Genomic DNA, 25,253 nt, shown 5'->3' on the forward strand with positions numbered 1-25,253 from the left:
ATTTCAAGGCCAACGAAGCAAGTGCCGGTTGTCACACGTCCGGTGTGCGGCTTCGAGCCGGCGCCCGTGCGCACGGGGTCCCCAGCGCGCGGCACCAGGCTCTGCGGTCCCTGACTCTGCTCTCACAGAGGCCGGCGCCTGACACTCGTTCTGGAAGCGAGAGGGCGCGGGCTCGCTGCAGATGTGGTCTCCGAGGATAAACAGCTCTTGGGATACAGTTGCTATGACAATGTTGTTGCTAGGATAATTCCAAGGATCACAAGCAAAATAATTACACAAATAATAATGAACATCATTTTCTGCAAGATAAAGAAAAACATTAATTTGCAATGTATCAAAGAAAAATCAACTATGTCATTTCCTTTTTTTTTTTTTTTTTTAGGTACTGGGGATGGAACCCAGGGGCAATCTACCTCTGAGCAACACCCTCAGTCCTATTTTTTATTCTTTATTTTCTGTGTTTCTGGGTCTGAGTTGCAGAGGGCCTCACTAAGTAGCAGCTGAGGCTGGCCACGAACCCAGATATTCCTGTCTCAGCCTCCCAAATGCTGGGATTACAAGCCTGCGCCGCCACGCCCGGCTAACTGCATCATTTGCTAACAAAAGCTCTTCTGAAATTCAGGATAGTTATTCGGAATCCCCTCTGCCTCGACTCCACAGTGGTCAGCCTGGTGCACCCTCTGGAGCGCCCCAGGCATCCTCCGTGCCCCACAGCTCCCGCCCTGGCAGCGCCCTCCGGGCAGGGCTGCAGGTGCCCTCCTTCCCTCCGAGCTGCTCGCCCCCTCGGGCTGTGCAGGTATCTGGTGCCGCGCCTCGTCTGCCCGCCAGATGGTGGCACTGAGGCTGCAGGGACACAGTGTCCTTCCTGCCCCTAAGTCCATGACTGAACCGCCACCCTCGTCCAGTCCCCAGGTGACAGAGCTGGCCAGTGCCCGGCTCCCGCGGCTGCGAGAGACCTGCGCGGGGTCAGTCCAGCCGGCCTGCCTCTTCATGTCTACACTGGACACCCCAGCTGGAGACCAGGAGGCTGGCACCGGGCTCGTCCTGCAGCGCAGGCAGCTGGGCTCCCGCGCCCCCCACAGAAGGGCCTCAGAAACGCTTGTCAAGAGTGGAAGTGTGACCCAAAGACATGGACACCCCCTGGTATGCAGACCCACACCCACACGCCCGTCTGGCTCTAGGAAGCAGGCTGCTCTGTCTCCATTCTTACAGACAGGCTCTGGGGACAAAACGGGCCCTGGCCCCGCCTCCGGATGAGCCTGCTCCCGGGGGAAATGCCTATGTCGGCGCCAGTAGCGTCCATTAAAAGGAGAGCGTTTCACTAGGCCCGAGCTAAACTCTAATGGTCTCTGGTGTAATCACGTTAACCTGACTGTGTTATGGTGCTAGAAAAACAAACAGCGCATATTGAGGAATTCTGAAAACTCTCATGACTTTACTGGAGAGATGCGCCCCGCCCGCCACGCATTAGCAGGGTTAGGAGGAGAGCATTCAGACACCAACGTGGCAGGACAGCCCAGGCTGCGAGAGCGCCCGCCCACAGCTAAGGAGCCGGCGCCGCACTCCCGGAGCGTCCCCCAGCACCGCAGCACGCTTGGGTCAGAGCACGGCCTGCAAAAGCTTCTGCTCTGCTCAGCCTGCAGACCTCCCATTAGGAAGGAAATCTCAGCCGGGCGCGGTGGGCACACCTGCAATCCCAGGATGCAGGAGGCTGAGACAGGAGGGCCACAGGTGCACGGCCAGCCTCAGCACGTAGCAACCTAGTTGTTCCCAAACAAAAATAAACAGGGCTGGGGGTACAGCTTGGGGTAGAATGCCCCTAGGTTCATCTCAAGTACAAAAATAAGAAAAGAAAGAAATGTCAGGGCTGGGTACGTCTCAGTGACAGAGTTTGTCTAGTGTGTGCGAGGCCCAGGCTTCCACCCCAACACCGCAAAAAAAAAAGAAAAAGAAAAAAAGGAAAACCTTAAAGAGTTCTGGGCTAGATGGTACACACTTGTAACCAGCATTTGGGAGGCTGAGACAAGAGGTTGTTCGCGGACAGCCTCAGCTATTTAGTGAGGCTCTTTGCAACTCAGTGAGACCCTGTTTCAAAATTTAAAAACGAACAAAAATAGGGCTGGGGTCTAGCTTGGAGGTAGAGTGCCCCTGGGTTCCATCCCCAGTACTGAAAAAAAAAAAAGAATAAAAAATAGAGCTGGGGTGCAGCTTGGAGATAGAATGTCTCTCTGGGTTCCATCCATAGTACAGCAAAAAACAAAACCAAACCTAAAAGTCTAGAAGGCAGCGCCCTCTGCCAAGCAGGCCACCCCCCAGGTCAGGCTCAGCGGGGTGGGGGGCACTGTGGCGTCCCCGGGCCGTCGGGTGAGGACCACCAAGCCAGGACAGACCCCACCCCAGACGCACCTACAGTCAGGGCTCACACGAGGGACATTCCTGGTGGAGAAGAACGGACAGCAAGCCAGTGGGGTCTGGCAAGGTGCGGCCATGCAGAGGACCAGGGGCTGCCAACAGGCCGGCCCTTAGAGCCAGCACCCCGGAGGGTTAGCCGCACCAACCAGTAAACAGCTTTGGTTTCAAGAAGGATCTCTCCAAAACACAGAGCAGCTGCCGAGCAGGGCACACGGAGGGCTTGGCTTCACCGGGCCACCGTGGGGAGCGGGCGCGAGCGCCACCTGCCGGCCGCCGCGGGGAGCGAGCAAGCCAGCGCCCTGCAGGCCCTGCGTGCGATGGGGACGCGGCCCTGTGTGGCAGGCCTGGGCCCCGGTGGAAAGGCTGTTTGCGTATTTATCTGTATTTATGTATTGTAGTGCTAGGGATGGAACCCAGAAGCATTCTACCTCTGAGCTACATTCCCAGACTTATTTTATTTTTACTTATGCTATTTTTTTACTTGAGGGTCTCGCTACTTGCTGAGGCTGGCCATGTTCCTGCGATCCTCCTGTTTCAGGCCGGCTGAGGACAGGCTCTTTAGTTCCTAAGCATATTAGAATTGGGCAAACGCCGCTATGGGTTAGTTGAGCTAATTAACATAGTTAACTTAGTAGATTAGTTTACTTACTGCCACCCAGAGGCGAGCCTGGCTAGCCCTGCATCACTTGCCAACAGAGAAGCCAATGATTAGAGCAAGCACAGCGGCCGCGGCCACAGACACAGCAGCAATGATCCACTTTTTCTGTCAAAGGAGAGCGAGCTGGTTACAGGGCGGGTGAGGGCTGTTCCCACAGGAGGCCCCTGCGCCAGAGACAACACGGTCCATGAGAACTCATCCCAAAGCCTGAGTTGCCGGGCAGCGCTAAGCTCATGAGCGACCTTATTTGCCAGGTCAGACTCAGGGACAGCACTGCTCAGAAGGTCTGAGGACGCACGGCCCTCACCAGGCGCGCACGACCCTCACCAGTGGCTGAACTGGTCAACTCTCGTCACCCAGGCAGCCAGCGCAGGCCCCGACCAGTGCTGTGACCGGAAGCCCCGCCTCTCCTTCCTCGTCTCTTTGTTGGTGACAGTGACGCCCTTCACGTCTCCCGACTGACCACAGGAGTAACACCAGCCAGGGGACTGTCCAGCCTGAGGGCTGTAGCTCCCTGGGGGCAAGACGCAGGCGACGGCACCGCCGCGGCAGGGCGGGAGGCTAAGAGCTGGGCAGTCTGGTGGTCACGCAGTCAGTCAGAGCCAGTGGTCATTTCTTTCTTACTTTTGTGTGTGTGGTGCTGGGGTTGAGCCCAGAGCCATTCATACTTTTGAGCTGCGCCCCCAACCTCATTACATTTATTTAGAAACAGGTTTCTCTAGGTTAATGTAAGTCTCCCTACTTGCTGAGGCTGTTCTCAAACCTGCGATCCTCCTGTCTCGGCCTCCCCAGTACTGGGATGATGGCCTGTCCCACCACGGCTGGTGACAGTGGCCATTTCTGAAATGGGCCAGTTTCCACTCTGGGTAACACGCTGACCCCGCGTCTGAGGGCCTGGCAAGGACAGGCAGCGACGTAGCCCGCCCAGCATTACCCCGGAGCAGGCCGCACACGACCCCCACAGCACATGTGCACACACGGGGAAAACATCCCTATGACGCCCCGACCAGCACCACGTGACCGGCCCCAAGCGGCACCGAGGACCCCTGGCCTCTTCAGGGCGAGGGCCCGCACTGTGCGGGAAACGCCTCTGGGGCCTCTGGGGCAGAACTAAACTCGGCAGCTCAGGGTTTTCCTGGGAGTTTTCACTCGTGCCCGAGGTGGTAACTCTAGACTGAGCCTGTACGCAGCCAACCGTGGATGCCCGTGGACCTGCGCGCCGTGCCCACCCACGTTCCAGAGGCAGTCTGATAAATGGCCGAGACAGGGTACACTTGGTGGAGGCACAAAGCTCCATCCGGGCTCCTCTAACCCTCGGGCTGGGGCGTGGACACCGGGCAAGAGGCAGTGCCGCCTGTGGGTCAGGGCGCTCACACGGGCGCTGCAGGATGGAGGCCGCAGCCCCCGTGATCCACTTCCTTCCTCCAAAACAAGCGGCAAGTAGCCTAAGTGAAGGATAAATGCCCGATGCGTGAAACGTGCACTCCATTTTCAGTGGACCCCGAGCCCGTTCTGTGACTCCCTCCAAACAACGCCCCGAGAGACAGAACCAGAACCCGGAGCTCAGGCGGCCGGGAGAGGCCGCGCTGGCCGGGCGCGGGCAGTGCCAATCGCTTTCAACACGAGCGACTGCACTTAGCTAATAAGCTCTTAAGATCTTAGCAAAAATCATTTCAGTGTCAAAAGGAGAACTTGTGAAGGGCTCTTTATTGCCTGGGCCACCGTCCTGCGGCTCCGCACCCAGCGCCAGGGCCACTCACCCGCCTCGCTTTGCTCTGGTATCTGACGGCCTTCTTGGTCTCCTCCTTCGCGTGTTCCACATAGTCCACGGCGCTCAGGACGTGCTTCTCGATACTGTTGACCATCTCACCCTGGAAACGGAGGCCCGCCTTAGAAGACGCTGCCAGGTGGCTTACTGTGTATCTTAAGACAAGCGCAGGGCAGGAAGTTTTCATAAAAACAAAACGTGCATGGAATGGACAGAAAATTGTTTTCACATCTATGGAAAGGCGAAAGGTGAAAGGTGAAAGCACTACGAATGCGCCCACACGAAGCAATCGAAATACGACCCAAATTTTAAAATGAACCGACAGGGCGGGCGGGAGCCGATGTCAGCACGTAGGCATGTCGGCGGGTTCTGCGGCCCGCTCTCGGGTGCAGCGGAGGGGAGAGGCGCCGGGGCACGCGAGGCCGTGGCCCCTTCGGCGCGGTCCAGGAGAGCGGGCAGCTCCTCTGGGAGGGAGAAAACCACTGCGACTTCTTCACACGATCAGGAAACGGGCTTTACGTTTGACACCAACTTGACCGAATTAATAGACAAAGACGCACAGCGAGGGCTCCCGTGCCATGAGGGGACACGTTACCTGGGCTCCGTCCACCAGGAGACAAACTGCCGCAGGGGAGACAAAGCATAGGATGACAGCAGCGTCATTCAACATCCAGACTCACTGGGAAGCCGACCGCGCAACGCGACCTAACAGACCTCTACGCACCCTGAGGGCGCCGGGACTGGGGTGGCAGGAGCAAGGTGACCTAGGCCTCAGAGGGATGTCCCCAAACCCCTCGCTCTGAGATCAACCCACCACTCCTACTGCGTGATCGCTTGCCCTGGGCCTCCTGACAAGGCAGAGCAATCGTCAGGCCCCGGGCCTCCCCTTCTTCACTCAGAGTCAAAAGCAGCTGCGAGGCCCATCCCTGCCCGTGGGCACGCCCCCGAGCCAGCGCGCTTCACACTTCATGATCAAGTGCCTCAAAATCAAGGCCAGTGAGCAACCTGGGAATAATTCTCTTTCAGGGGGTGCTGGGGTGCTGGGGACTGAACCCAGGGCATTCTACTTCCAAGCAACACCCCCGGGACTCGCCATTCTTATTTTCACCAGGGCCTCACTAGGTTCCTGAGGTCTCGCTAGGTGGCTGAGACTGGCCTTGGAACCTGCGCTGCTCCCGTCTCAGCCCCCCAGGACTGGAATGACAGGGGCGCCCCTGATACCGGTGCGAATCTGTCCGTGCATCCAGCCGGCCACTGCCTCCCCTGGGTTCTGGAAACCATGCAGGGCCCTTCAGGCTCAAAAGCATGCAAGAGCCAGCAGGGCACTGGCAGGTGGCAGCACAGGCACTGCGCTGGCCCGTGCGTCCTGCACGGCATGCCTCCTCCCGCTCCTCCCGCGGAACATGAGGAGCGAGCACAGCCCCCGGACGCATCGGACGGCGGCCCTCACCTCCCAACGATGCATGAGTGCCAGAGGCTTGGAAATGGCATCTGGAGAGCAAAGCCACACCCGTCCGCCATAGTGGGCTCCGCTCCTCCCTTCCCTCTGGGAACGCTGTCCTGCGTGGCTGGGCTCAGGCCGTATGTGTGTGCTTGTGTTTATATAAAACTTCTATTTCTACAAATGCGGGTGCACAAGATTGCTGCCTCTCTTTCACCTTGAGGCTCTAGTGCAGACATCTGTGGATTTCATTTAAAATTCTCCATGCACAAAAAGCTTATGTTGCCAATTCATGGAGCTGGGTGTGGCGGCACGTGCCTGTCACTGGGAGGCTGAGCCAGGAGGATCACAGGTTCGAGGACAGCCTCAGGAAGTACTGTGATTCTCATCAAGCTAGGGAGACCCCGTTTCCAAATAAAAATAAAATAGGGCTGGGGGTGTAGCTCAGAGGTAGAGTGCCCCTGAGTTCCATCCCCAGCACCAAAAAATAAATAACCAATTACATAAAAGAGGGCTGCCTCTGACTGCACAGTCCGGCTCCGGGCCGCTGCCCGCTGTGGAGGCGCGACCATCCGTTTCCAGGATTCCAGCAGACGCTCGACACGCACTTGACCTCTGGAGCCCGACACGGTAGCGTGGCTGGCGCCCGGGCTACACACGCGTGGCCTCCGGTTACCTGCGTCTCCACGAACATGGCCATGTCCATAAACATCTCGTGCAGCTCGCGGATACTGGTCTCCAGCTTCATGATGTCTTTGTGACGGGACTCGATTTCGTTGAGGGCCTGTCTAGTGATCTGAGAATCCGATATGATCTGTGAGAATGGACCAAGAGTGGCGTGAGCCAGTGCGGGCTGGGAGCCGGCCCGGCCGCTGCCCGCGCACTCACGTCTGCGGTGAAGATGGACGGCCGGCCGCTCTCCAGCAGCTCCTCCAGCTCGTCGTCCGTGGTGGTTCTCCCAGCTGGGGCGACAACACAACCGCGCTCAGGGCCAGCGCCAGACGGCGGGCAGCGGCCGGGCTCGTGCTCCCGGCGGTGTTTCCTGCCTTCGCTGACTCAGGGTGTTTCCTGCCTTCGCTGACTCAGGGCAGGTGTGATGCAGAGAAGCCGGGGCGGCCCCCTTCCTAACTGGGAAGGCGCAGAGCCTCACTTCTGCCGACGGGCGCGGCTGCACGAAGGGCCACGCTCATGCCCTGCACTGGTTCTCCTACGTTCCCCTCTGGCTTCTGGCTAAAAGGTGGAGCTGAACGCAGCATTTGGTAAGTGGACGGGCAGTGAGGCTCCATCTCCCAGCCAGGGCAGACGGGGCTGCAGGACGCAGAAATACGAAAAGGAGCCCGGTGTGGCGGCACACGCCTGTGATCCCAGTACTTGGGAGGCTGAGACGGGAAGCTCACAGGTTCGAGGCCAGCCTCAGCAAACAATGGGACTCTTAGCAACCGAGTTAGACCTCTTTTCCAAATAAAAATAAAATAGGGCTAGAGTTATAGCTCAAAGGTAGAACGTACCTGCATTTAATATAGTGTCACACACACACACACACACACACACACACACACACACACAATACAGCCAGAGGTGGTGGTGGTGGCGCACTCCTGTAATCTCAGCGTTTGGGAGGCTGAGACGCGAGGATCGCGGTTCACAGACAGCCTCAGACACTTAGGCCCTTTGCAACTCAATGAGACTCTGTTTCCAAATAATGAATAAAAAATAAGGCTGGGGGTATAGCTCAGAGGTAGAATGCCCCTGCCTGGGTTCTGTCACCAGTACCACACACAAAAAAAATAGAAATAACCAAAGAAATAATGAGCAGAAGTTTTCTAAACTTGACTAAGACTCTGAGTCATCTGAAAACCCCTTCGAGTCCACTGAGCATTTTCTGAAGGCTGTAAACTAACGGTAGGCTTGGGGGTCAAGGCGCGGGGAGCCAGGCCGGGCTCCGCCTTCCGCAGTGGCTAGAGGCGCCTCGAAGCCGCCGAGCCCCCCGCCCAGGACTCACTGATCTCCAGTTGCCGCTGGATGCGCCCCTTGCTGCGCTCCCGAAACAGGGTCTGCGCCTCGTTGTACTCCGTCATGACTTCCACAAACTTGCGGGACAGCACTGAGTGCTAGCGACAGGAAACACGTCAGCATGAAATGGCCGCGCGCACGTGCAGGTGACACGCGTGAACCCACGGTTCAGAAACCCAACTATGACGCCGCTCTCTGAACACGGAGGCCTCGACTCGCGTGATTTTTCCTATTTCCCCAGGGCCCTACTGCGTTGCCTGCAGCCACCACTCAGACCATGACTTACTAAGCCAGTCACCTTCGGTCACCGGCTTCAGGAGTAAGTCGGAGCAGGCGGCCTGGCGGACCCAGGCAGGCCGGCCAGCGGTCACGCCGGCCTGGAGGTGAAGGGAGGCGGACGCACCTGGGTCCTTCGTATCCGAAGATCCACAGACGTGTGGTTCCCACTCTCATCCTGGTCAAAACTTTGTTCGATGGCTAGAAAGAAAAAGGATAGCGTCACCTTCTAAATCTAAAATCAAAGTAGAATTGTTCTGCTACTCTTCACAAGGATCGTAGGCGTGGGGCGCAGGCCTGTCATCCCAGTGCTTGGGAGGCTGAGACGTGAGGACCGCAGGTTCAAGGACAGCCTCAGCAAGTCGTGAGACTCTCGGGCACCTGGCGAGACCCTGTTCTAAAATAAAGAATAAAAAATAGGGCGCGGGGGGGGGGGGCGGGGTAGCTCGGAGGTCGAATGCCCCTGGGTTCCATCCCCAGTACCACAAAGACAAAAAACAAACAAAAAATAAAAGAATAAAAATAGGGCTGGGGTATACCTCAGGGGTAGAATTCCCCTGGGTTCCATCCCAAGACCCGCAAAAAAAAAAAAAATATATATATATATATATATATAGCTGGGGGTGTGGCTCAGAGGTAGAACAGCCCTGGGTTCAATCCCCAGTGGCACAAAAAAGAGAGATGGTAGGAAGGGCTCAAGGGAGGAGGAATAAGGCTCCAAAGATGGGGAGAGACGTAGCAACCACCTGCTGTGCCCGGGGTGTGCCTGGGGCCAGAGCCACGCCGACTGCTAAGGAAAACTCCAGGCCGAGGGAACTTGGAACTCTGGCACACTGATCAAACGCAGGTGTCTGGGGTCGGCCCAGGACGCTCTGGAGGGAAGGAGTCCAAAGGGGCCCAGAACCACCTCTCTCTGGGGCTACATGCATCTGGAATTTTCCACAATGGGAGTATTTTAAAATCTGCACAGAGAAGCCGGGTGTGGTGGCGCATGTCTGTAATCCCAGAGCTTGGGAGGCTGAGACAGGAGGACCTCACAGGTTCGAAGCCAGCCTCAGCTACTTAGTGAGGCTCTCAGCAACTTAGTGAGACCCTGTTTCCAAATAAAATATGAAATAGGTCTGGGAGTACAGCCCGAAGGTATAAAGCCTCTGGGTTCCACCCCCAGTACCACCAAAAAAAAAAAAAAAAAAATCTGCACAGAGATTGTTCAGAGTACCCGAGCTACTCTGCAAATATCAGTGCGTGTCTCTCCACCAGACCAAGAAAAGGTGGGTGTTTACATCCTGCACACACCAGAGGCCTCTTCGCAGAAGCGGCCATGTCCAAGTCTTTTTTAGCAAGAAAACTTACAGCTTTCACCAGCGGTCCAGGGACCCGCCAGACCTGTGACACCTCGGCCCTGAGCACTGAACCCGGCACCGAGACCAAGCCCGGCTTCACTGCAGCTTAGAGGAACTGGCCACCGGGGGAGGCCGACTAGCGGAACTGGACACCTCATCTCAGGACCATCCTCCTCGGATCTCTGCGACACAGCCCGAATGCCCTAGAGCCACAGCAGAGCCAGCCTCCAGCTCCCCAGCAACACTCGGTACCTCCAAATACATACAAAGAGGTCCTCCAGACGCAGTCACTACTTTTTTTTTATTTTTATTTTATTTACTTACTGAATTGCTTATTTATTTATGTATGGCACTGGGGTGGAACCCAGGGGTGTTCTACCTCCGAGCTCCACCTCCATTCCTATTTTTTACTCTCTCTCTCTCTCTCTTTTTTTTTTTTTTTTGGTGGTACTGGGGTTCCTGGAAACCCTTCTACCTTCAGGCTACACTCTCAGACCTATTTTATACTTTTTTATTATTTGGAAACAGGGTCTCTTAAGCCAGTACGGCTGGCTTCGAACCTGCGCGATCCTCCTGTCTCCGCCTCCCAAGCGCGGGAATTACCAGTGTGCACCACCACGCCCGACTATTACTTTCTATTTTGAAACAGGGTCTGAGTTGCAGAGGGCGTCACTAAGGAGCTGCTGCTGACAGTGAACCCGGATCCTCTTGTCTCAGCCCCCCAAATGCTGGGATTACAAGCATGCGCCACCACACGTGGCTTTTAATTTTTAAAAATGTTATGAGAATAAAAAAGAAGAAAGAAGAATAATAAAAGAATAATAAAAGAAGAAAGTAACGACTGCCCATCTTCCCACCACCAATAACCCCAGAGAAGACTTTATTTAAACTTACACTTTAACTTGGCTCGAATTTTGTTAGCGGTTTTCTTGATTTCTTTGTTCAGGTCTTCAAGCTCTTCTTTTATTTCTTTAAAATTTAAAATAAGGCGTCTGAGCTGCAACACGCAACATACATCCAGCAGCTTCAAGCAGAAGAGCAGTCTTGGCAGTGTCCACATCCTTTTCAGTAAGAGAGCTCACTGCTCCCCCGGGGTTCTCAGCGCGTGTCCAGGCACCAGCCAGGCCCCGTGCCCCTACAGAAGCTGTGAGGCGCACCGCCAGGTCTTTCTTAGGACTGCTGGATGTGCAGGAGGGCACGCGGGGAGCGGAAGCCAGCAGGCAGCCAGGGCACCCCAGGGAGAGGCACTGCTAGAGGGGTGGCCGCGGGGCGCGCCTGTGATCTCAGAGCAGAAGGCCAGCAGGCGCCCATGCACAGAGGAGACCCCTCCAGCGCGGCCTGGCCCGAGGCTGGACACCCAGGGCTCTGGCTGACGTGACCGAGATGTGACCAAACAGTGGCCAAGGGGTGGGGACAGACCTCAAGCCACGCCCCAGAGCCTCCTGAGAGGTCACTTCAGAGTCACTCTGTTGCTGGACAGGAGCAGAGGGACCACACATACAGTGAAGGGGCCCTCTCTGAACATCCTTGCAAAGAGCCCCGGGGCCTCTCTGCGTGCCACTGCCTCCCACATTTCAGAGCCCCTGGGCCTTTCTGGCCATCACAGAGACCGGGGTGGCCACTTTCGGCACCCAGGGATGGCACAAATAAACCACATGACAGAGCCGGCCATGTCCTTCCCGAGGGCAGGGCGTTCACACATGCGACTCCATCTTACAGATAAACAGCGTAAAAATCAGTCTCAGGGCGTGTAGGGTCTCAGGCACGCAGCTACCGTGGGGACGAGGGAAGGCTGTCCTGGGACTGCAGTGGGAGCTACTTTGACTTCATTTTAAAATCCCACGTTAAGATGGCTCCTGGCATTTCGACAGAAGCCCCAGAAGCATCATCCGGATGTCTGGAGACCCGGCTCCCCATGTCCCCGCTCCCAGCTGCTCTGCCTGGTTCCTTGGGGACCGAAGGCCGGGAGGGACAGGAGCCATCGCCAGCACCACCGTGGGCACCCTGGCCGAGGCCCGGGGCCGGGCTAGAGGAGTCGCTGTGGTTTGGTTTTTAGAGACTGAGGAGGCAGGTGGACATCCTCCCTGCCTGGGGAGCGCCGTGACCTCCTGTCATACAATAGGCAGAGACAGAGCGGGGCGGGGCTGAGAGCCCCGGAGGGCTGCTGGGGAACCTTCATCGTGGGACAGCCCCGCGCGCAGGCAGGTGCTTTCTCTAGAGCTTCAAAACCAGCCGTCCTCGTCTCTACACCAACAATAACAAGTACAGTTCCCAAGTCCATCTCTTATCAACCACCCTCCAAACACAAGATTCCGTCCTGCTTGTTGAAGTCTGGACGTAAGGGATCTCTCAGGCCGAGTCATCGCTCAGCCCCAAAGCCCTGCAAGGTCGCCTTGATGGACGCTTCTGCCTCTCCCATCGCTGGTCCTCACCTGGAGCGCGTGGGCCACCAGGGGGCCTGAACCCCGCGCGCAGGCCGGGATGCCGAGGGCTGGCCCAGCCTCGTGTCGGTACCATCGCCTCCCCACCTAGGTGAAGCTAGACCTGGGACCTGTGCTGCGGCAGCAGAGAGGACGCAGACGGACAGGCAGACTTTATCAGAGCCGGCAACTTACTTCCTTCTGGGTTGGGTGCGGAAAGGATGATGCTGTGGTTTTTCTTTACGTCTTCCACACACTGGGCGATTTTGGCTGTGCTGTTCCTAATCTCCTCCACCTAGGAGAAAGACAAAGATCGCCACGGTGCGCCCCGGTGTGCACGACGGCATATACTTTGCACGTGTGCTAGCACTTTCCGTGACCCAACTGGAAGGCCAGGGGCCAGATGGGTAATCACCACGTGGAGAAACCAAGCCTTCCCTGTGCTCTCGGCAATACCACTTTAAAAACAGAAATGCAGGCAGGCACGGTGCTGCGCGCCTGTGATCCCTATATGTGGGAGGCTGAGAGAGGTCAACATGAAAGCCTCCCGTCCTAGGGCCCGCGTGTCATTCACACACAATTTCTGCATGACAGCATATACTTTGCATGCTTAGAAGATTATTTTTTAGTGGTGTTAAAAACAATACTACAATGCCAGGCGTGGTGGCGCACGCTTGTAATCCCCACGCTTGGGAGGTGGAAACAGGAGGTTCGCACAGGTTCGAAGCCAGCCGCGCGCGCTGGCTTAGGAGACCCTGTTTCCAAATAAAAATATAAAAATAGGTCTGTGAGTGTAGCCCGGAGGTAGAAGGGTTTCCAGGAACCCCAGTACCACCAAAAAAAAAAAAAAAAAAAAAACTACAATAAAAACGATTCTTTTGGAGTTCTTGCTAAGCCATTCTGTAGGCAGGCTGACAGAGCATTGGGATCTGATTTGAGTACACAGATTACATTTCACTGCACCCTTTCAGCCAGGCGTGGTGGCACCACTTGTAATCTCAGGAGGCTGAGACAGGACAGGCACAGGTTTGAAGCCTCAGCAACCTGGAATTAGGAGCCAGGCGTGGTGGCGCACACTTGTAATCCCCGCACTTGGGGGGCTGAGACAGGAGGATCGCACAGGTTCGAAGCCAGCCTCAGCTACTGAGCGAGGCTCTCAGCAACTTAGTGAGAACCTGTTTCCAAATAAAATATAAAAGAGGTCTGGGAGTGTAGCCCAGAGATAGAAAGCCCCTGGGTTCCATCCCAGTACCAAAAAAATAAATAAATAGATAAAACAGGGCTAGGGGAGGGTCTATCTCAGAGGTAGAACGCCCCTGGATGCAATCCCCTACACCACAAAAAAACACAAAGTACCATTTATAAAGTGAGTTCAGAGCCGGGCGCGGTGCTGCACGCTTGTAATCCCACACTTGGGAGGCTGAGACAAGAGGATCACGTTTCGCAGCCAGCCTCAGCTACTTAGTGAGGCTCTCAGCAACTCAGTGAGACCCTGCTTCAAAATAAAGAATAAAAAATAGGGCTGGGGGTGTAGCTCAGAGGTAGAAGGCCCCTAGGTTCCATCCCCAATACCACAAAATAAATAAATAAAGTGAGTTCAGGGTACCCAGAGGAACGAGTCCGCTCTGGAGTTCTGTGGCACGCCCCGCCTGCGTCTCTGCAGGAAAAGCCCCAGAGCGGCTCCAGAGGACCGGGCTGCGGCTACACGCTCCGTCCCGGGGGAAGGCGCCGTGGCGACCAGTGCCAGCTCCACCGCCCCAGCTGCACCACACAGGGTCTCTGTGTCTGCTGGGATCTCTCCAGGAGTCTTTAAGCACCGTGAGCAGGAGCCCTACCTCCTGCGTGTCACCAGGACGCAGCTCTGAGCGCCTCTCCTAAAAGTGAGCTCACAACACTGCCAAGAGGTCATCTCACAGAAGTGAACTGCAACGCGGCTGCTTAACAGACCACGGCGTGAGCTCCCTGGAACCCGACTCCTGTGCGAGGAGAGGCGCCCGGCTCCTCCCTCTGCAAGGCCCCGCAGCCAGGACTCCTGCCTCCCAAAGACCAAGGCCCTGGGCTCCGGCAGCCACGGGGCTCGTGGGGGAAAAAAGCAACCCTAATCTCTCGGGGCGCTCGGGTGGAGGGCGGCAGACTGGGCCGCTCCCAGCCACAAGGACACGCGTGGCGCATGGCGCTGGGGGCAGCCCCAGCCCCAGCCTGCCGCGCACCCCGGAGGAGACCGCTGCCCTCGGGTCGCCCCACCACCGAGTCACGCGTGACCCTCACTCCCAGGCATAAGCACGACGACGACTTGGGCTTTTCTCAGTATTAACTAGTGTCTTGGTAGTACTAAAAGACCCAGAGAACCTCCCTAGTTCAAGCAGCAACCTTTTTTATTCCTTAATAGCGCGCGTGTGTGTGTATGTGTGTGTGTTTTGCTAGCGATTGTATCCAGGGGCATTCTTCCAAGCTACACCCCCAGACCTACTTTATTTTTTATTTAAAAACTGCTCACTAAGTTGCTGAGAGGTTTGCTAAGTTCCTGAAGCTAGCTTCGAACCTGCGATGCTCCTGTCTCAGCCTACCAAGTACTAGGAGTCTAGGATTATAGGTGATTTTTTTTCTTTTTTTCTTTTTTCTTTTTTTCAGTACTAGGGATGGAACCCAGGGGAACCTCGCAGCTACACCCCCAGCCCTATTTTTTATTTTTATTTTTTATTTTTTGGTGATACTGGGGTTCCTGGGAACCCTTCTACTTCCGGGATACACTCCCAGACACCTATTTTTTATATTTTTATTTGGGAACAGGATCTCTTAAGCCAGCAAAGATGGCTTCGAACCTGCGTGATCCTCCTGTCTCTGCCTCCCAAGCGCGGAGATTACAAGCGTGCGCCACCACACCCGACTTATTTTTTATTCTTTATTAGAAACAGGGCCTCACTAAGTAGCTGAGGCTGTCTGCGAACCGTGATCCTCCTGTCTCAGCCTCCTGAATGCTGGGATTACAAGCGTGTGCCAACGCCCAGCAATTTTTTTTATTTTGAAACAGGGTCTCACTGTTTCTGAGGCTGGCCTCGCTCCTCACACGTACCGGGATGACCGTGTGCACCCACACGTGGCTCAGTCCCCGCAGTGGGCCGCACTGGGGGCCGCACCCTCAGGCCACGGACCCAAGGAGGGACCGGCTGTGAGCTGCGCTGCACGCCACGCACGCCTGCCTCGGCTCTGGCGCTGTTTCAAGGTGGCAGACACGCTGGGCCACGACCGTAACCGCGTTTAAGGAAGCAAGTCTCCCAGGGCCACTGAGAGCTCTTACCTGGTGGAAGAAATCGTCCATAAAATGGTCCCTTTCAACGACAACAGCCGTGTCTCCGTCATCATTCTTCCTATACTAGAATGAAAAATGTTACATGTAAAAATTCTGCTTTGTGAAAGTCGCAGGTAGGCATGAGGAGCGCGGTGAAAGACGAAAGGACTTTGGTGCCCACCGATCTTGACTTGCAGGGGCCTGGGAGCAGCCCCCCAACCCCAGGCCTTTCCATTCTGCAACTCTATAAACCCAACAGAGGGGCGGTCTCGGCACCGAGACGTGAGAACGGTTCACTGTCATGCCACACACAGCGGAAGTCAAAGTACTGCTTGCAGTGTGTGTGTGTGTGTGTGTGTGTGTGTGTGTGTGTGTGTGTGTTTAATTTGCTACTGGGAATTGAACACAGGAATGTTCTACCTCTGAGCTACACCCCCAGCCCTATCGCTAAGTTGCTGAGAGGGGCCTAGAACCTGTGATCCTCCTGTCTCAGCCTTCCGAGTCCTGGAGTCGTAGGTGTGCACCGCCACGCCTGGCATGAGTGTGTCTGTGTGGGTCGCTGGGTATTGAACCTGGGGGCACTCTACCTCTGAGCCACACCCTAAGCCTATTTTTTTATTTGGAAAGAGGGTCTCACTAGGTTGATGAGAACCTCATTACTTGCTGAGACTGTCCTCAAACCCACGATCCTCCTGTCCAGCCTCCCAAGTCCTAGGATTACAGGCGTGCGTCGCCACACCTGGGTTTTATATTTTTAAAAATGATTAAAGTTGCCGGGCGTGGTGGCGCACGCTTGTAATCCCCGCGCTTGGGAGGCAGAGACAGGAGGATCGCACAGGTTCGAAGCCAGCCGCGCTGGCTTAAGAGACCCTGTTTCCACATAAAAAAAGTATAAACATAGGTCTGGGAGTGTAGCCCATGGGAGTGTAGCCGGAGGTAGAAGGGCTTCCAGGAATCCCCGCACCACCAAAATAAATAAATAAATAAATAAATAAATAAATAAATAAAATATATAAATAAAGTTGCTGACACCACTAAGTTAACGTTCCTCAAGGGCAGAAGAATTTTCAAAGAACTGTCAGCGGCTGCTGCTCCTCATTGTTGAAAGTAGACAGCCCCAGTTGTGTCGTGGCGAATGATGATGAAAACTGTTTTTTGGGGCTTTGGGGGAGGGTACTGAGGATGGAGCCCAGAGGCATTCTACCTCCAACTTATTTTATTTCTTATTTGGAAACGGGGTCTCGCTGAGTTGCTGAGGCTGGCTTGGAACCTGCAATCCTCTGCTCAGACCCAGTACTAGCGTGTGCCACCACGCCCGGCTTGATGAACACTTGAACAAGAGAAGATGGGGTAGAGAGGACCGTAGGAAGTGACAGCGGGGAGGAAGACAGCTGCCTGGCAGGACCGGGGCTCTTGCTGACTCTGGCTGAAGACAGTCCAGGAGCACAGGGTCAGCAGACAGCCCGCCAGCGCCCGCGGCCTCCGCACGTGGGCTGGGTGGTCAGAGCGCACACGCCACCCCACCGGCAGGCCAGCTACAGCGCGGCTCTGAGCAAGCTGCCGGAGACGCTGCTGCCACCCAAGGGCCCGCTGGGAACGACCGTTCCACGGCGCCAAGGGCACCCTGTAGCAGGAAGTCCACGCTGGCAAGAAAGACACTCCATCTGCGGCTCGGGGAGAGGAGACCACTAACACGGCCGGGGAGAGGGGCCCCTTAACAGAACCGGTGAGCCTGAGCATATCAGGCACCGCTCACCAACCTCACGGACCCCGGTCTCTACCCATTCTAAGTCTGAGGCAGAGTACTAGTGACACACCCAGAAGCTTGGAATCAAAAGCCTACGAAAACTTAGCTAAGAAAAGAGCTGTAAAACTTAATAAATGTGTTAGGAAAGTATAACAAACCCTTCCTCTTTCTGTACCACTCAGGACTCTCACTAAGGCAAAATCAATTTGCTCTAAAATTTATAACAGTCTCTTCCCGCCCTGGAAGGCATTTTTAAGCATCCAACTCTGGCACCCAGGGCTGCTGGTGTATAGATAAGACAGTTCAGTTAGTTAAGGGGAAGGGATAAGGTGCCAGCCGCTCTAAGATAAAGAAGAAGTAGACAGGGTGGCCCAGCTCTGTAATCTCGGTGGGAGGCAGGAGGATCACAAGTTCAAGGCCAGCCTGGAGAACCTGGCAAGACCCTGTCTCAAAATAAAAAGAGGCGAGGGTGTATTCATTTCGAGTCACCCCCCCCATGCCATTTTGGCATGGGGCTGTATTTCTATTTTCTGTATTTAAATCTTTCTAATAAACGTCTTTAAATCTTCAAAAAATAATAAATAAATAAAAAATAAAAAGAGGTGAGCAGGGTGGCGTATGCCTGTAATCCTGGTACCTAGAAGGCTGAGACAGGAGAATCGCAGGTTCAAGACCAGCCTCAGAAACTTAGACCCCATCTCAAAATAAGACAAAAAGGGCCGAGAATGTGGCTGAGTGGTAGAGACCCTGGGTTCTATCACCAGCATCCAACAGCCCCCAACCGAGGGAAAGCTGAAATCAGGTGACCTTGGATACCCGGGCTGGGCGGTCCCAGCCGGCACCTCTCCAGCCCTGGGCCTGCACATTCTACTAACCGGTTTCAACTAATCCCTTTTTTTCTTGTTGTGGTACTAGGGATGGAATCCAGGAGCATTCCACCTCCGAACTACACACCCAGCCCTATTTTATTTAATTTGTGTGTGTGTGGTACTAAGGGGGTGGAGCCCAGGGGCTTTTCTACCTCTGGGCTCCACCCACAGGCCTATTTTATAATTTATTTTGAAAAAGGATCTCACTAAGTTGCCGAGAGCCTCACTCAGTAGCTGAGGCTGGCTTCGAACCTGCGCGATCCTCCTGTCTCCGCCTCCCAAGCGCGGGGATGACAAGCGTGCGCCACCACGCCCGGCTATTTTTTATTTTTAAACAAGTTTCTCACTAAGTTGCAGAGGGCCTAAGTAGCTAAGGCAGGCTGCGAACCTGTGATCCTTCTGAGTACTGGAGTCACAGGCGTGCACCTCCACGCCCGGCCTGCGCACATCCCTTCTGGACGGCTTTCCTGGGAGTGCGCCGCGTCCCAGTGGTCACTGCTCGGTTCTCCCGCCATCAGTGTGGAGAGAGATGGAACAAAGGAGCCTGCTGCGGAGCGCACTGTGTGCCCACAGGTCGGCACCGGGGCTGCGTCCCCCATGCGGATGCCAGGCCTCACCTAGGACAGGACTGTGGTGGATGTCATTGGTTACGAGGGGTCTGGAGTGGGCTGAGCCCAGAACCCAGTGTCTCATATCTTTTAAGAGACAGACAGGAGGGGGAAAGATGGCCAAGTAGGAGGGAGACCGGGTCGGTGCGAGGGTGTGCCTGCCGTGGAGTGCCAGGCACCCTGCCGCAGCAGGCTCCAAGACGCAGGGAGGGGTTCCACCCTGGCTTCAGACCGCGAGAGCAGCGCTGGCATTCTAAGCCTCCAGCTGCGGTCGAGGACAGCCTCGGCAAGCAGTGAGACTCGTAAGCACCTAGCGAGACCTAGTTTCCAAATAAAAATCTGGGCTGGGGATGTAGCTCAGAGGTAGAATGGCCCTGGGTTCAATTACCAGTCAGTCAGTCACACACACACACACACACACACACACACACTGACTCCTTAATCACTGTTTGTTTGTTTGTTTGTGTGTGTGTGTGTTGTTTGTTTGTTTTGGTGGTACCTTTCTACCTCCCGGCTACACTCCCAGACCTATTTTATATTTTATTTGGAAACAAGGTCTCTTAAGCCAGAGAGGCTTTTAAAAAAAAAGTTTTTTTATTATTTATTTTTGCAGTACTAGGGATGGAACCCAGGGGCATTTTCTACACTCCCAGCCCTGTATTTTATTCTTTATTTGGAAACAGGGTCTCACTGAGTTGCAGAGGGCCTAAGTAGTAGCTGAGGCTGTCCACAAACCGCGATCCTCCTGTCTCAGCCTCCCAAATGCTGGAATTACAAGTGTACGCCACCACGCCCGCTAATCATTCAGTTTTCTGAATATCATTTATATTTAGCCAGCCTTTCTCCCTCCTTCCTTCCCTCCCTCCCTCCATTTCTCTTCTCCTTCCTGGGCTGGGATTTTTTTTTAATATATTTTTATTGGTGCATTGTAGTCAAACATCACAATAGAATACATGACTTGTGAGGGTACACAAGCACACATCATGCAGTCAGCCCTAAGCCCTCCCCGTCCCATTCCCTCCCCTCCCTCCATCCCCTGCTTGATTTGGTGATTAACATTGATTCATTTGTTTACATATATCCAGGTTTTGAAGAGATTCCATCTTCCCCCATCCCATCCCCTCTGATTGGTCACCTTAATTACTCTTCCATGGGGCCCTTTCTTCAACTAGATCTCCTGCCATTACCCATTTCTTCCTAGTTTTTGCATATTAGGAAAAGCATCTGAATTTCTATTTTCTGTGTGTTTCTCTATGTATGCCACATTGCAAGTTTCGATCCGGCTCCTGAAGGCCCCGGTGTCGGCCTGGCACCCCGGCAGACTCTGATCCCAGCCTCGCTGGTTCAAACACCGGCCTTGCCTCACGGCAGGCCCTGATCCCGGCCTCGCTGGCCCCAGCACTGTCCTAACCCCTCAGCAGGCCCCGATCCTGGCCTCGGAGGCCCCGCACACTGGCCTTGCCTCACGGCAGGCCCTGATCCCGGCCTCGCTGGCCCCAGCACTGTCCTAACCCCTCAGCAGGCCCCGATCCTGGCCTCGGAGGCCCCTGCACCAGCCTTGCCACATGGTAGGCTCCGATCCCGGTCCCGCTATCCCCGGCACCGGCCTAGCCCCTCTCTCGGCAGGCTCTGATCCTGGCTTCGGAGGCCCCTGTGCTGGAATTTGAACCCAGGGCCCAGGGCATGCTAGGCAAATGCTCTACCACTGAGCCACACCCTCACTCTGCTTTGTTTTATGGATCATCAGTGCCACTTCATCGCGTATTAAGTCCTCATAAGTGATGGGAACGGCAGCCGTGTGGGTACCAGGATGGTACAATTTATTTACATATTCATAACAAACTTTAAAATCTACTAAGGCTGGCGTCCTCGTTCCCCTCTCTCTCTCTTGCTGTAAAAAGGGAAAGCCCCGGTTAAACCTTCTTGCTTGTGTTTCCACCTCACCTTTAGAATCAGCTTTCAGGGGCCTAAAATATCCTGTCTTTTTGTTGGAATGAAATAAAATGTGAAAACTAAGGGAGAATTTTATAATAAGGTCAGGCACGGCAAGATCTGCCACGTGGCCTCATTCACAGCGAGGCCAAAACGCTGATCACAGAGGAGCCGGGAACAGGAGAGTGGTTCCCGGAGCTCGGGGAGCGCGTGGGGTACAAGTGTGGAGGAAAGGTGCTAACGGGCCCAGGGGTGCAGCTGCAAGAACAACACCCAAAGTTCTAGAGCACCGTGGACAGCTATCGCCGTCAACAAGTAATCGTACATCTCAAAATACCTGCTCCCGAGGACTCCGAATGTTCCCAGCACAAATCATGTCAGAGGCAACAGATAGGCAGGTTACACACTGCACCCAGGTAAAATGTCACACCGGGCCCCATAGGCAGGAACAGTTACTACTATGTGTCACTTAGAAGTTAAAAAAAGTAGATTTTTAAAAACGTGTTGCACTTTGAAGTGTTTGGCTCTTCTCTTGCGAGTCACTGGGTCATTCACGAGCACCTCTGCCCTCTAACAGAGATGTGTTAAGGGCGAGTAAACACACACAGTCCTGTTCCCTGGACACACTATTTGCTCCAGAAACACCAGGCCCAACAGCTAGCGGCACCAACCCCATCAGCAGCCAGCCCCCAGCCCACCTGGGTCAGCCTGGGGACCAAGTGGGCAGGGGGTCCCCCTCCAGGGTGGGGTGGCCACTTGGACAGTCCTTGCTGTTTGTGATAAGAACTGTGCAAAGAACCAGACAAGGCGGTGCAGTGGTGTGTTCCTAGCAGTAAGCAGCCCAAGCAGGAGGTGAGGTCCCACCCTAGGCTCCCAGGTGGGTCACCCTGAGTCCTAATGGTCTAAATGCACCCAGTCAAGGAGCCACAGAGACCCTGGGGCACTTGAGGTAACATCAGCCCACGAGGAAAGATGCGCTGGGGGGAACACCCTGCCCACCCCCCCAGTCCCTGCCCCAGCCTGCCAGGAGCCCTCTCCCCAGAAGCCTCCACTCCCGCCTAGAAGCCATGCCTCAGGACCCCCACCCTAGCAGTCCCTGTCCTGGTACCCTGCCCTAAAACTCCCCAAGCCCCACCTGGAGCCTCGATCCCAGCAGCCCTGGTGCTGGGACCCTGCCTGGAGCTCCACCCCAGCAACCCCCTCCCTGTCCTGGGACCCCGCCTGGAGCTCCACCCCAGCAGCCCTGTCCTGGGACCCCGCCTGGAGCCCCCACCCCATCAGCTCCCCCTCCTGTCCTGGGACCCCGCCCGGAGCCCCCACCCCATCAGCTCCCCCTCCCGTCCTGGGACCCCGCCCGGAGCCCCCACCCCATCAGCTCCCCTCCAAGTCCTGGGACCCCGCCTGGAGCCCCATCCCAGCTGCCCAAGTCCTGGGACCCCGCCCGGAGCCCCCACCCCATCAGCTCCCCCCCAAGTCCTGGGACCCCGCCCGGAGCGCCCACCCCATCAGCTCCCGCCCCCCACACGTCCTCGGGCCCCGCCCGGAGCCCCCTCCCCATCAGCCCGGGGACCCCGCCCGAGCCCCCGGCCGAGGCCCCGCCCCGGCATCCGACCCGAGCCCCGGAGCCCCGCCCGCCGCCGGCCCGCTACCCGGCGCGGCGCTCACCGCCGTCAGGTCCGGCAGCCGGTCCCGCATCCCCGCCGATCGGGCCGGGCCGCGGGCTCTGGGGGCCGCGTCGCCGCCTCAGCCCGCCGTGGTCCCGGCCAGACGCCGCCGCCCTCCCTCGGGCCGGGGCTGCCACGGCAACCGCGCCCGCGCACTCTGCGCATGCGCGCTGGTCCCGGAGGCGGGGCCCGCGGGGCCGGGGGCGGGGCCGGGGGCGGGGCCTGCGGGGCTGGCGGGCCCTGCTGGGTACCACCCAGGGCATCACGTGCTACTTTTTCCGCAGGATGCACACATTACTCACCCCTGGGAGGCCCCTTTATTTCTTTTTCGTGTGCGTGTGTGTGTGTGTGTGTGTGTGTGTGTGTGTGTGTGTGTGTGTGTGTGTGTGTGTTACTGGGACTGAAACCCAGAGGCCTTTGCTTTTCAGCTACACCCTCAGCCCCCTCCCCTCTTTTTAGCCCTTTATTTTGAAACAGAGGCGCGATAATTTGCTGAGGCTGCCCTCAAACCTGCCTGCGATCCTTCAGTCTCAGCCTCCCAAGTACCGGGATTACAGACACGTGATACCTCTCCCAGTGTTTTTTTGTTTTTGTTTTTTGTACTGGAAATTGGGGTATTTTCTTCCCAGCTACAACCCCCAGCCCTTCTTACTTTTTTTTTTTTTTTTTTTTTGGTGGTACTGGGCCTCCTGGAAGCCCTTCTACCTCCGGGCTACACTCCCAGACCTATTTTATACTTTTTTATATTTGGAAACAGGGTCTCTTAAGCCAGCGCACGCGGCTGGCTTTGAACCTGCGCGATCGTCCTGTCTCCGCCTCCCAAGCGCGGGGACTACAAGCGTGCGCCACCACCCCCGGCCCTTCTTACTCTTTTTGATTGTTTTGTTTTTGGTGCTGGGGATTGAACCCAGGGGCATTCTACCTCAGAGCTACACCCCCAGCCTAATTTTTTATTCTTTATTTTGAAATAGGGCGTAAGTAGCTGGAGACTGTCCTCAAACCCTGATCCTCCTGTCTCACCTCCCAAGTCCTGAGGCTACAAGCGTGCACCACCATGCCCGGCTCTTACTTTTTGTTTTGAAACAGGGTCTCATTAAGTTGCTGAGGGGCTCACTCAATTGCTAAGGTTGGTCTTGAACTTGCGACCCTCATGTCTCAGCTTCCCAAGTACTGGGATTACGGGCCTGTGTCACTGCACCAGCTTGGAAGACCCTGTTGAGATCACTCGCAGGGAGAACTCAGGCTGGTGGTTCACAGCACCTTCTCTACGGGACATTTTGCCCAGCGGCGGGGTTCAGATTTGGATGCAGCTAGGTCCCTACTTACTTAATACCTTCTGATTCTGCGAGCGGAGGGCGAGCGGAGCGCATGCCCCCTGCCCGAGTGCTGCTTCGCATCTTTACGGCCCTGGGCTCAATCTCTACCAACAAAAAGAAAAAGGAAAAGTCTGATGGGAAGTTATTTTTATTGGACTAAGTAAAGGACTGAGAGGAAATGTTTTAGTCCAAATCCACAGCCCTAGAGGATGAGAAGCCTTGTCGGCTGACCACTAGAGTGATCCTTCTGCCCCAAACCAAAGGCTGGGTTAGAATTAATCTTCCTCCTGTTCCTGGGGACACCCTGCAAACTTAGATGAGCGTCGTGCCTGCATTTATTTATTTATTTGTTTGTTTGTTTGTTTGTTTGTTTATTGTGGTACTGGGGAAGGAACCTAAAGGCCTTCTACCTCTGGGCTACACTCACAGACCTATTTTTTATTTTATTTGGAAACAGGGCCTAGGTTGCCGAGGCTGGATTCAAACCTGCGGGATTCTCCTGCCTCAGCCTCCCAAGTACTAGGATTAAAAGCGTGCGCCACCACGTCTGGCCTTTTATGGTTTTTGAAAATGCAATAGCCTTTAGCAACTTGATGAGTTCCTCCCCAACTCAGTGAGAACCTTGTTTCAAAAAGAAAAAAAAAATAGTACTTGTGGTATAGCTTAGAAGTAGACTACCCCTAGGTTCTATCCCCTGTATCACAAAAACAAAAAGACCTGGTGGTGTAGCTCGGAGGCAGAATGCCTCTGAGTTCCATCGCTCTATTACTAGGGGAAGAAGGAAGGAAGAAGGAGGGAATGGAATAGGCGTGTTCAATTTATTATTACCCATAGATTAGAACTGGGCTGTCCTTTAAAGATGGGGCTAGCCAGACATGGTGCCGTGGGGAGACTGAGGCAGGAGGATCACGTTTGAGGACAGCGTCAGCAGTGGCGAGACTCTTGCCAACCTAGTGAGACCCCGTTTCAAAAATAAATTTTTGAAACGGGCTGGGGGGTATAACTTGGAGGTAGAATGCCCCTGAGTTCAGTCCCTAGCACTACAAAAAATAGTGAAAAACTAAAGATGTGGCTGAATGCATTATCTGGAGATGACCTTGCAAAGTGTCACATACTGGAGTGACTCATGGGCTGCTGGCCCAAATGAACACCCCTTAGTGCCTCAGCGCGACAGGAGAGGTCGCCATCACGGGCTCCGCCGGCCAGCGCGGCCCACGGGGCTGAAGTCAGGAGGGCCCCTCTGGGCTCCAGGAGTGACTTCAGGAGTGACTTCTTCACCCCGACCTCCAGGCAGCCCCCGCCTGGCTTGGGCCCCTCCGCCATCCTCAGCCTTCCGTCCGTCTCGGTCCTCACCTCTCCTGACCACAGCCAGCCGTGGTCTATACGCCCAGGATCTGGGTGCTCGGACTAAGTCCACTTGGGTAACAGGAAAATTCCCTTGGGCCCTGGGAGGGTTGGGTTGAAAGGCCCTGGGGAGGGCTGGACACCATTGCCCTC

General features: G+C 55.5%; 1 protein-coding gene across 2 annotated transcripts; it reads right to left on the bottom strand.

The window, feature by feature from the left end:
• Window positions 1-221: 221 nt before the first annotated feature.
• Window positions 222-22,471, bottom strand: STX2 (syntaxin 2; the record flags this gene model as incomplete). Of its 2 annotated transcripts, none has more annotated exons than XM_080717518.1 (10): window positions 222-299; window positions 4,831-4,941; window positions 6,956-7,093; window positions 7,168-7,241; window positions 8,282-8,390; window positions 8,696-8,769; window positions 10,806-10,880; window positions 12,527-12,626; window positions 15,630-15,704; window positions 22,442-22,471. In XM_080717518.1, 10 exons carry the CDS (start codon window positions 22,469-22,471, stop codon window positions 222-224), a joined length of 864 nt encoding a protein of 287 aa, XP_080573644.1. The 2 variants fall into 2 exon arrangements, with proteins under 2 accessions (XP_080573644.1, XP_080573643.1); XM_080717517.1 differs by lacking the exon at window positions 222-299 and adding an exon at window positions 3,095-3,175.
• Window positions 22,472-25,253: the final 2,782 nt, after the last annotated feature.

This window comes from Muscardinus avellanarius (assembly GCF_963383645.1).
Source record: "Muscardinus avellanarius genome assembly, chromosome: 21".
Lineage (NCBI taxonomy): Eukaryota > Metazoa > Chordata > Mammalia > Rodentia > Gliridae > Muscardinus > Muscardinus avellanarius.